Source organism: Poecilia mexicana, unplaced genomic scaffold, assembly GCF_051168715.1.
Source record: "Poecilia mexicana isolate PSO_F unplaced genomic scaffold, ASM5116871v1 scaffold_12, whole genome shotgun sequence".
Classification (NCBI taxonomy): domain Eukaryota; kingdom Metazoa; phylum Chordata; class Actinopteri; order Cyprinodontiformes; family Poeciliidae; genus Poecilia; species Poecilia mexicana.
Window position 1 is genome coordinate 2,146,945 of NW_028263381.1, and position 12,183 is coordinate 2,159,127.

At 38.8% G+C, this 12,183-nt stretch overlaps 1 protein-coding gene across 1 annotated transcript; it reads right to left on the reverse strand.

The window, feature by feature from the left end:
* Positions 1 to 176: 176 nt before the first annotated feature.
* On the reverse strand, positions 177 to 10,994 carry acads (acyl-CoA dehydrogenase short chain). Its single transcript, XM_015000663.2, has 10 exons — positions 10,891 to 10,994; positions 7,941 to 8,101; positions 6,913 to 7,062; positions 6,724 to 6,835; positions 6,050 to 6,201; positions 5,791 to 5,961; positions 4,654 to 4,791; positions 4,349 to 4,444; positions 1,949 to 2,005; positions 177 to 1,862 (listed from the first exon to the last, which is right to left on the reverse strand). The coding sequence occupies exons 1-10, from the start codon at positions 10,916 to 10,918 to the stop codon at positions 1,710 to 1,712; spliced, it is 1,218 nt and encodes a 405-aa protein (XP_014856149.2). The 5' UTR covers positions 10,919 to 10,994; the 3' UTR covers positions 177 to 1,709.
* Between the last annotated feature and the right edge of the window lie 1,189 nt (positions 10,995 to 12,183).

Below are 12,183 nucleotides of genomic sequence, written 5' to 3' on the forward strand. Positions count from 1 at the left end.
GTCTGAAGGAGCTGAGTGGAGAGACTCAGCTGGAGACTGCAGCTCCAAGGAGCTTCGTGCAAATATGCGGCTATTTAAACGAGTAGGCATTTAGGCTCACCTGAATGGTTGCCATGGGAGATTCAAGAATTTTTTTCAAACATGCTTGACAACAAAAAAAGCTACTTCAACACCAACCAATTTAAATTTTTATTTAGAAGAGGTTCCAGAACCTAACATTGTCCAACTAACTGCTCCAAACTGAGTTTAAGCTGAACTCAACATCCAAATGCAATGAGAATAAAATGTTTATATCTTCTTCATTTTTTCTGTCCTTTTCATATTTCATTGTGTTGTGTATGTCCTGGGAACATCACACAAAGTCTGTCAAACTGCAAATCTAAGAGTCTTTCATACGTCTACATGTCAAACGGAGGCTTTCAGCAGCCTGTTACACTGACTGAACTAATAACGGATCAAAAGTCACTTCAGCAAAAAGTCACTTTAAGAGTCTGCACACGTATTATTGACTTATCAAGTTATATACCAAACCATACACACACACATACATACATACATACATGTATATATATATATATATACACACACACACATACATTTGAAGTTTCAACTTCAAAGATGAAGTTCTTGGGATAACATGTGTGAAGACCTAAACAAAATCCCCTACCACACCCTGTTAGCTAGAGGAAACCTTCAGGAACTTGGCCCCCATAAGTGCTTTGTAAAAGCTCCTGTTTGTATGTGGAATAAGGGAAATAAATAGGACTATTAAACTGAGGTTTGGGTAATCAGGTTGGCTTTTCACATGCGGTAAACGAGTGGCGCAACTGCAGCGAACAATGCTCCCTATCGTCAGCACAATCAGAAGGGAGCCATTCCAGCATCCGGAATCTTGGCCTAGATCAGCAGTCAGAGCCTTCACATGGAGTAACGGAGAGGAAAGGAGTAAACACACACACGCACACACACACACAGGGGACAACAAAGTAGGCGGCAGTTAGCGCCCACACACACACACACACACACACAGACTGGAGCTGCTTCTTCCCACCATCGTTCCAAGCTCAGACCGCTGCGTTTTTTATTAACACCTGCACATAATAAATTACAATCAAATATGTACATGCTGAGCGCTGAAAGGCGTGTGAGGCAAACACACGGTGTGTCATCACACACACCTTCAGATAATGAATCAAAACTGTTTCAATTAGAGCGTCTTTAACGCAGCGGAGAACTAAACATTCTGATGATCTGCAAGTGTGATCACAGTGTTCCTATTACACAACCGCTCCTGATGTTACGATGCAGAAATGGGTCAAGACGCACGAAGGCTCTCTGTCGCCCCCTGGTGGTCCGACCTCTGAATGGCACATGATGAGCAGTTAAAAATAAAAAATAAAAAAAAAGGATTCTGGGAACGTGAACATAAAACCAGAAACTTCTACACTTAAAATATGAGATTTGGAGAAAAGATGCCCTGATTTTAAATATTTTAAGAACTGGCCAGTTAAGCTCTTATTTCATTTCCAGTGTGTTTCGATCAATGCCAGAATATCTTGCTGGTTTAAAACCACTTGAATCTTCTCTTCAAGTCTCAGTTAACATCAACAAAAAGGCCTTTACCATTGGGGGAAAAAAAACAAAAAAAAAAAAACCTAGAAAACTGCATTTCATTCGGGATAAAGTGTCCATTTAGTGCAGAAGAGCTCCTATGCCTGGTATTCCTTCAGGATCTGACCGGCGATGACCAGCCTCTGGATCTCGCTGGTGCCCTCGTAGATCTCCGTGATGCGGGCGTCGCGGTAGTGCCTCTCGGCGGGCATGTCCGTCACATAGCCCATCCCGCCCAGGATCTGGATGGCCTGAGTCACAACACAGAAACAGAACAAGGTTTTACACCAACCAACGCTTCGGTTCTGCTCCAGTCCTCCGTTTGCCGTTTCCTTACCTGATGGGAGCAGAAAGTGGCAGCTTCAGACGCCGCCAGTTTGGCCATGGCTGCTTCCTGCGGGAAAACACAGACAAAGAAATGTCCGTCACTCAGAGCTGTAACAAAGGTCAACTTTTTATTTGGTTCCTGTGGCCTGAACTGGTTTGATCACTGAATGTGTGGGTTTTTTTATTTTGGTTTGTTTTTTTTACCATTATATTTATTGATTTTTTTTAAACACAAAACAAGACACAAGAACTATATTAAATAAACTAATCCCCAAAGTAAAGAAATATAAATTTGATCCCATATGTTTGTGGATTTCTTTCATTGTGTTTTTTTAACCAGGACTTTAAGATGTACATTTTTTAATCAGTTACATCAATATTAAACTTGTTGAAATGTATTTATCATTTTAAAAACATAGAAAGGTTCTGGCCGGAACCTTTGTCTTTGTGCGTTTCTGGTACGTCCCTTAAATTTAACATAAATCCGACATCATCAGTTGAAATAGCAAAGTAACAGATGACAAAGCTGCTTCTATTGGCCCACAGTGAGTCAATTTTTGCTTTAAAATGATTTGCTTGGATGCTGGTAAACACAAGTTGTGATAAAAATAGCATATCAACAAAGCTATTCAGGTCTAAAAAAGCATCTGAATGCTAAACATGTTGCAGCCGCACAGACGTCCCAAACACATAAATCGCATTTTGCACCAATCTGATGGTTGAACAACAAAATAAAAACCCTACATATCTTTGCCTTTGTCGTTGTATTTATTCAATACTTTAGCAGGAAAAAGGGCTTTTGAATAGAAAATGTAGCTTATTTTGTTAGTAGGCCATACAGGTTTCAATTAAAATGAGTTATTCCTTTCCACTGTCACCACATGCATACTTAGTATAAGTGACTGTTGCAAATGTTTCGTCAGATAGAAACTTTTTATCAGTTTGTGTAATAAAGTGAATATTACCACATTATCAAATGATTACGTATGAAACAGTTTTAACCTGTTATAATGATCAGAACTGGACTGATTCTGTAGATTAATTGAATCCATTTGTCCTGTAAAGTCCTGGAGATCTTTAATGTATCAAACTGAATGAAGTGAAGAAACCTACAACATGATTCATCTGTGTCCTAAAGCAAGTGAGTTATTTCTGCATCTAAACTCTTTAGGAGTTCAACTTTATGACATGAGAGCAAAGGACAATAAATAATGAGGAAACGCCTGGATGAGGTCAGATTGAAATTAGGGCTGAAACGATTCCTCGAATGATTCGAGTACCTCGATTACTAAAATTCCTCGAGGAAAATTTACCTGCCTCGAAGCTTCGTTAATTTATGTTTTATTAGTTAGCGCACCGTGTTCCGGCCGGGACTTCATTTGCGTTGCGCGGAGCTCTCACTTCCGCCTCTGAGTTGTTGACAAAAGCTAAGTCTCAGCGGCATAAAGTCCAATCTTCAAGATTGGCCCGTGGGGATTTTATTGATTGATGATAATGCCCGACTTTTTATCGTTTTTGGGGAACCAATAAGCATCCTTAAAATGACTGGGGAATGCCTGGAGTACGGCAGCATTTCCGGGGCTGCTGGTTGAAAGCGAACGGCGGGAAGAGCGCTGAGGTGAGCGGATAGACTGAGCAGGGCGGGCGGCTGAGTAGCTGATGCTTCCCGTGTAAATGTAGCTTTACGACGAACCGCACAATAAATTTCATATCCCGGTCTGAAGAAACGGGTGGTGGAGCGCATCGTACATGGCTGGTAGATGAGTTTCTGAGTGTGACCAGTGAAGGTGTCGTAAATATCCCGTATTGCTTCCCCCCGTGTTCGTCCCCCGGTCTAACGGTTCGTCAGTCCGCTGGTCTATTTCCTCCCCTCCACCCCATCTTACGTTCGTTCATTCGCCCTCTCCTCCCACTCCAGGCGGCATTTCCCGTATTTTCAAACCCAAAGCGTGACAGGTTAGGTGGCAAGGTGAGTTTAATTAATCTATTAAACTCACTGAAGATGAATACATAAACTAAAAGCTGGATTGTAGACATTTTTTATAAGCATATTTGTGAGCCTGCCTCTTTGTTATTAAATTCAATATAATTTCAGATTTTTCTATAACTTTTCTTCTGGTTAACTTAGAAAGTGAGCTGTTATTGTTACAGGTTAGTTTTCTAAACTACAAAAAAGCAACTGTTAGGGATGCTCAAATATGAAAAATTGGACTGATATTGATATCTGATAGTAACACCGGTATTATGCCAGATTTACCAATATTTCATTTTATAATTTTTTTTTATCCGATTACTCGATTAATCGTAAGAATAATCGATAGATTACTCGATTACTAAAATATTCGTTTACAACAGCCCTAATTGAAATATTGAGTGTGTTCCAGACGTTGTGCAGAGGGACACGGTTTACCTTGGTGAAGGCTTTCTTTGCATCTCGGAGGAGTGAAGCTTTCCAGGTGAGCAGGCGGGCGCTCTCTATGGCCACGGCCATGTCAGCCAGTTTAAACTGGATCAGGTCGACAGAGAAAAACAAAAGAGTTCAGTCTGAGGGACTTGCAACCTGGAATTAAGAAACTGTTTATAAACTCCTAAACTGAACTTCTGTTTTCACAGACATCCATTTTTACTCGGTAACACACTAAACTGAAATGAATTGGACTAAAACTGGCTCTAGCTCTGTAGCATGCGGGCCTGTCTGAGAGCGGCTGGTCTTGCCTGGATGGCCTGCAGCTTGCCAATGGGCGCTCCGAAGGCCGTCCTCTTGTGTGCGTAGTCGGCGGCGCAGTCCAGAGACGCCTGAGCGATGCCGAGAGCCTGGGCCGCGATGCCGATCCGCCCGCTGTCCAGGGTTTGCTGAGGGACGCACAACGGTCATGCAACTTAGTCAGATGTAAACACATCATTATTTGCACCTAAATATGCAAAACTTTGTGTTGAAATAAAAAGGAAAAACGTGGAGTGGACTACTGTTATGAATTTTATTAACTGCATAATAAACACATTAAATAAAACAATCACAAAATGTCACCATCACAACTATGGCTATGGGACTTTTATTATTATTATTATTATTATTAGGGATGCAAAAAACAATTATTTTAGTCATCGATTAATCTAAACATTATTCTGATGATGAATAGACTAAAAAACAAATAGTCACATTCTGCAGATTTTTCACTGAATATTGTAATATTAGAAATGCATGGAAATAAATACATTTTCCTTTTTTAAATAAGAAATCAAACATTTTTTGCCTAAAATACAGCAACTGCATTCATTTAGTGAACACTTGATCATTTGTAGTAAAGAAAGTATCTGCAGCTAAAAACTTCTTCCAACATCAATATGAAAATCTCAAGCCTTTCTGCTGGATTTATCAATATAATGTGGGGCTGATCTGCCGATTTTTTTAATATTTTTTTGATTAATTGATGAGTAATTAGACAGGAAAACATGCTTAAGATGAACATTTGAGCCAGGGGAAGCTAAAACTTTCACTTGAGGAATTCTGGGTAGAATAGATTTTCAGACATTTTTTTTTCCTTGCAAAATGTTTAATTTTTGTATAGTTCTGACTTAAATACTGCTCTGAATATGTTCTCTCAGCAAACTTTTTTTTAATCTGTACAGTCTAGTTAACGATTAATCGCTGACTAAATTTGTTAAAGATTATTTCAATTATCTATAAATCATTTCATTCCTGTTTGACTCCTGTTAGTGTGACCTGCTGCTCTTTATAATTGTAACTCAATCAGTAACAGTGGATGTCCAGCAGGATATCCAGCCAGTGAGCAGCAGGAGGAGTTGGATGTAAAGATTTACGACTGGAGTGGTGATGAAGCGTTAGAATACCATAGCGATTTTGAATCCGGCGCCGCGGGGCCCCAGCATGTTGTTCAGTGGGATCCTGCAGTCCTCCAGGATGATGTTTGCGGTGGACGAGGCCCTGATGCCCAGCTTGTCCTCCTTTTTTCCCAGAGAGAGTCCAGGGTGCGGCATGGGGATCAGGAAGGCACTGATTCCCTGCAGACACAGATGGAGGGGAGGAAAGGCTAGTTAGAGGGCGCTGCTTTCTCTCTGCAGACAGAAACGCCGTGTCTCACTGCCGTGCCTTGTGTTTGAGCTTCTTGTCCGTGGTGGCGAACACGACCGTGGCCGAGGCGTCCCAGCTGTTGGTGATCCAGGCTTTGGTTCCGTTCAGCACCCACTCCTCTCCATCCTGATGGGCCGTGGTGGAGGCAGCACCCGCATCGCTCCCGTTTCCTGACGTTTAGGTTCACACCGTTAGATAACTGCTTTACTATTGAATGACTGCTGGAACAAAGAACAGGCAGTTGTGGAAAACAGACGTACACTGTGGTTTTAAGCTTCAGGACAAGCTAGTAATAATCAGGTCAAAAAAAAGAAATTCTCAAGCTATTTCAGTCCAATCCTAACACATTCTAGGGTCTGTTTTTATTAAACAGATAAGCAACCATGACCGGGATGTGAAAGACTAAGTACACCAATGATTTTCATTCAATCTCCAAGAGAAATTAAATCTTGTCATAACTCATAATTCAACAGTCTTCAAAGAGTTGCTGTGGACAGGAAGGATTTCCAGTAGCAGACAATCTTGCAACAAATCCGGAAAGGCCTCTGACTGAAGACTTTTGCTCAAGCAGTAAGCAATTAATCAAATAATAATCGTGCGGGCTAGCTTACAGAAAAACATGCAGCTGTGTGTTCTGCTCAGTTTCATGGATGCCCTGTTAAAACAGTTTTACAAATGGTAGCTATGGTTACCTGGCTCGCTGAGGGCGAAGCACCCCACCTTGTCTCCAGCAGTGAACGGGCTGATCCACTGCTTCTTCTGTTCCTCTGTGCCAAACTTCAGGATGGGCCCGATGTACAGAGACTGAGAATCACAAAACAGTCCCAGCATTAGACCGACGCAGTCTGCCTCGCTCCTCCATGCTGATTGGCTGCTCCTACGTTGTTAACAGAGACCACCACGCCCGTGCTGGCGCAGCCTCGGCTGATTTCCTCCACGGCCAGGCTGTAAGCCAGGTAGTCCATCCCCGCTCCACCCAGCTCCTCCGGCACCTCCATGGCCATCACACCCATCGCCCCCAGCTCCTTTATCTGAACAAGCACAACAATGGCCGCCGTCATCTTTCTTTCTACACAGGTCATGATACTTTCTATGCAAAACAAAAGATCAGTTTAGACACAAATTCCTAGAGCATGATGAAAAACCATTTGACTCCCAACAATTTCCTTTGGTTTTGTCGCAGTTAAAATTCATTTTGATGTCAGACATTATTCACCTGTGAATTTTAATAAGGTTTCAATAAAATCATGGCAACACAAAATCTTACCAAGTATTTCTATTGTTTCTATTTTATTTTGATAAAAACATGCCAAATAACATAACTGTGAACCATTAACATAATTATTCCTCTTCTTCAACATCTTATTTCACACTTGAAATAAGACAAAACTAACGTATTCATGAGCAACTTTTTACTTCAGCAAAATATGAGCTTGTTCAAAGTTAATAATTCTAATACTATAGTTCCACTGGCAGATTATTTCACTTATAACATGGAGAAAGTGTTTTGTTATAAATGAAGTCATCTGCCAGTGGAACTAGCAATTTAAATCAACCCTTTTCTAACATTCATCAGTACAAAATAAGTAAAAGTATGGATGGTTCATCCTGATATCGTATCATGTCGATGTCGGCCAGTACTCAAAGGTGCAACATCGGTATCGTATTGGAAGTGAAAACATTTTATCAGCACTCCTCTAAAAACAAGACAGGAACAGACACTGAGCCGTCGGTCATACTTTCTTTAATGTGCGAGACTCATGTTAAAACAGTAAAAACATTCACTACCATTTTTCTGTTGAATCATATCTTCATTTTTTACTTGAACTAAAGTTTACATATAATCAATCATTAACAAATCCTCTTGTTGTGCAGCTGTGTGTATGTGTGTTTGTGTGTGTGATAGTACCTGTTTAGCAGGGTAAACATGCTCCTTATCGAGCATGGCAGCGATGGGGGCCAGTTCTCTGTCTGCGAAGTCTCTGCAGGTCTGCCTCAGTAACTGATGCGTCTCTGGCAGCTCGGCCAGCTGGGACAGACTGCGGCTGCCATGGAGACAGACAGCTAGAACTGAGGGACAGAGGAACACGGACAGGGCTCAACACAGAGGGCTGATGCTTTTGCTTAAAGTGGATAACTAAATTAACAACAACAACAAAAAGAGAGAGAAATATTAAAAAACCAGAGGAAATGCAGCAAAGTATTAATAATATTTATTTACACAATACAATTGAAAAATATGCACTATTAATTCCAATTCCAATTATTGGTTTGCTTTAAAAAAATAAAAAAAAAACACACACATTTCATAAAACCAGGATGTAAAATTAATTTACTGCCTACATCAGAAACTGAAGCAAACTTTTTTTCTCCACTGTTGGTTCCACGAGATTAACAATAAATATGAATATATCTAAAAGTATAAATTAAAGGCATTTAGAAGTGAATTGTATTCTGTAATATAATGAAGTGATCTATTTGATCAGTGATTCTTGAGAATAGGGACAAAATGGGTTTTAATTTTCCCATATTTTTTTTTTATTATTTCTCAACCTTATGTATGCAAATATGACAAATAATGTTTAGAAAATATGAAGATGCTAAGGTACAGGCTCCCAGTTGCAATTTTTTTTTTTAAAAATTACATTTTTAATCGACCTGACCCAAAACTTTGTCATCACCATCTGACAAAAATAAATCTAAAATGATTTTTAAAATACCCCATTAGTGATATTTTTACTCAATTTACAGACAAATGCTTCTCAAGAAATAAAATAAATATTATTTAAAACAAAAAACAAGAAAAAGTCCATCTGATGGAGTTGACAGTGCATGACGGAGTTGACACAGAACTGAAGGTGGTGACAAACTAGTGAGTAAAATGAAAAACTTGGTACATGTGAAGTAATGCAATTCATGTAAAATACATTAAAATGAATTAGTTGCACAATTAAGTGAGATTTGACAACAATTTCACTGAAAGAGTCAGAAAAACTCTGACGGAGTTGACATCTGACGGAGTTGACGAAATGCCAAACTACCTCAATTTATATGATGATATTCTGAAGGAGGCCATATTGTAGCTCGTCAGGTCCATGAAATCTTTACATTATACCAAAATTAAGCTTTTATTTCGCAAAATTTCATCAAAGTTTTGTAAATTGTCAGTTATGGAGTTGACACATCATGGTTGTGACAAACAACTTAGGAATAAAACAGAAGAAAAAACTAAAGAATAACTTAAGCTAACCGGAGCTAACTAGCCCTCCTAGCAAAGGAAGAGAAAAGACAACGTCATGGGGTCCTCAGAAGTTCTGGTGCCCCCCAATAATGCCTGATTTTTTTTTTACATTCTTTTCATTTCTGACGGTGTTGACAAAAACTAAGGACACATTTCAACGGAGTTGGAAAATATCTAAAAATTATTTTTAATTCAATTTATCGATACTTTTATAATTATTTATATGACTACTTATACTTAATTGTCATAATATATAATTTTAGTATTTCTTTAATTGTTTTAAACTATAAGAATGTATTGAGTTCTGCTCCTGGACAAGGGCTTTTACAGGCATCATCCACCGACTACAATGTTTAAAATAAAAAAATATTCAGCAAAAAAAAGAAAAATATACATTGTTGTGCTCACATGACCCAGGTTAGTTTAGTTAGATATTTGAAAAAAATATATTTTGTGTATATTTTATTCAAATTTCATGCTTTATCCATAGGACCTGTTTTGTCCCTATTCTCAAGAATCACTGTGATAATGTGGGATTTTGTTTAGAACAGCATTTGAGTGGTGGGGCTGTGTCTGTAGACTGAGTGATGAATTTTTAAGTACTTCTTATAATCACGTTCTCTTATCTAACTAAATACCACAAAAATGGGCCAAAAATCTCAGCTCCATGATTTCTGATTTTGGCAGGGGCTGGAATATATTTCAGTTCAAATATCAGATTAAAAACGAAGGGGCTGATGCATTTTATCTACTTTGACTGTCCACCGCCTGTTTTAATAGCATTTTTGGAATGCATCATGCCCGTTTTTATGGCCAAGTTATATTTTAACTGCCTCTCCCACACACTGATTTGACAGATTTTTGCCCCGGATGCCCTGACAAAGCCCTCCTTAAAATCTTCGCGAACGAGCGGGAGTCGAACTCGTAACCTCCGGGGCCACCTGCTCTTCCACCCGCGCTGCTGCCGCCCCCTAACATGTACACAAATAAATTAGGAAGGCTTATTTTGACCCTTTTCGCCACTGACATAGTTAAAGATAATCAAACTATGGTCAACTAGGCTGCATAAATTAAAGTATTATAAATGCATCACAATACACTGCTGAGAAGTCCGCACTGACCAGCAGCAGGGTCTTTAAACGCACCGCTAGCTACCTAGCTATCGTTTGCTTATTTAGGTGAAAGGTCATTCCCACCATCAGTAACCTTCAACAAATTAATGACCCCCTGAATGCAACATTTAAACATCAGCACCGGTTGCTCTGATTTCCTCTGTGTAACCAAGTCGGGAGCGGAAGCAGTTTTGGATTTTTACAGGTAAACTGAAACCGTACTTAGCCAACGAGCTAACTGAAAACACAGATACATAACGCGCTACTTGCTTCCAATCCCAGCGGGGAGAAGAGAGAAAAATCACCCAGGTTTGTTTTCCACTGGGGTTAAACTACACAAGTTACAGATGTCAAGTAATCCAAGATGCGAGCACACAGCTGTTCGTGCTTTTAACCATGATACTGTTAAATAGCAGTCACTTAACTAACCCGTCTCTAACATGATTCTCTAGCTTGTTTGAACGTTTTCCATTGGTCTTCTTTTGGCTTTGTCCTTAGAAACTCACCTTTTCTAGCTTTAAAAAGTGCCGACATAGTACCTTCCTCACGGTACAATCCCAACTGAAAGTTTATGAAGTGATGTGTTGCCTTCAGGTTTTATAGTGATTGTCATTACTGTATTAGGTTGGAAGAGCATCATTCGCTGAATGAGTTGACATGGTGCGATTCATATAAAAATCTTAAAATGTCAAATTTAAAAAAATTCTATGTAAAAAACAAAAATTGCTTATCCTATTCATCTCTTGCTTACATTAAAAGTCGTGTTTATATAATTTACGAGCACACCTAAAGAGGACAGAGGAAACATGTGGACCACGTGACGTATTGCTGGATTCACTGTACCTCGTAAACAACAAACCTCACTAGAAAAGCAAAGAAAAAAATTTACGCCAATCAATCTGCAGCATTTCGGAGTTTTCAAGGGTAAAAGTAGGGATACAGTCAACTCATCTCTTTCATAAACCGGAATAAATTGATTATTTCTTTTTAAATTATCTGTACAGGGGCAAAATCTTAATTAGATTTTGTCTTGCAGGTTGATTTTCATAGCTGAAGAAATGAAGTTATCATTTCAAGGCTGATTTTTGTTTTTGTTCAGATTATCTCAATCTGACATTCATTTTCTTTAATGACTTTAAAGCACTGAAGTGACTATTAGAAAAAAGGTCAGCTCAAAAAAAAATTCGTAAGGGCATGTTTTTCACTGCACTGTACATAAATGTAATACATCAAGATATGAAGTTGATGCCTAAAATTCAAAGTAAATTTCAAACTTTCCATTGTGCGTTGTTACCAATGCAACTTGTCTCTGGTGCTTGATGTAGTTTGCTTTGTCTTATTTTTATGAGAAATACAAAAATAATTATATTAGGAAAAATGTAATAAATGAATCCTTTGGAATTAATTAAAACATGCTGCTGTAAAAATTCTGACTTGTTCAATGATAAATCAGGAGTGAATACATTTCAAACTGAGTCATTTTATCCTTCTAATCTTCTATTCATTTTATCCTTCTAATCTTCTATTCTAATCTTCTATTCATGTTAATGTTCAACAAACTGAACATTGTCATGTTCAGTTTGTTGCCTCAACCACATAATGTGCATCGTGTGATTAATTCTGTAAGGTCAAGAGGATCGATATTTTATTTGCCTTGACACTGCAAGACAACAAGACCCACCCTAATGTTTGATTCAGATGCCAAGGCAGAAATTGAAAGATATAAACAAATGAGTTATATCACAGTACAAACACAAAACATAACACTTTTTGTAAAATAAATAAAGCTTATCCAGTCG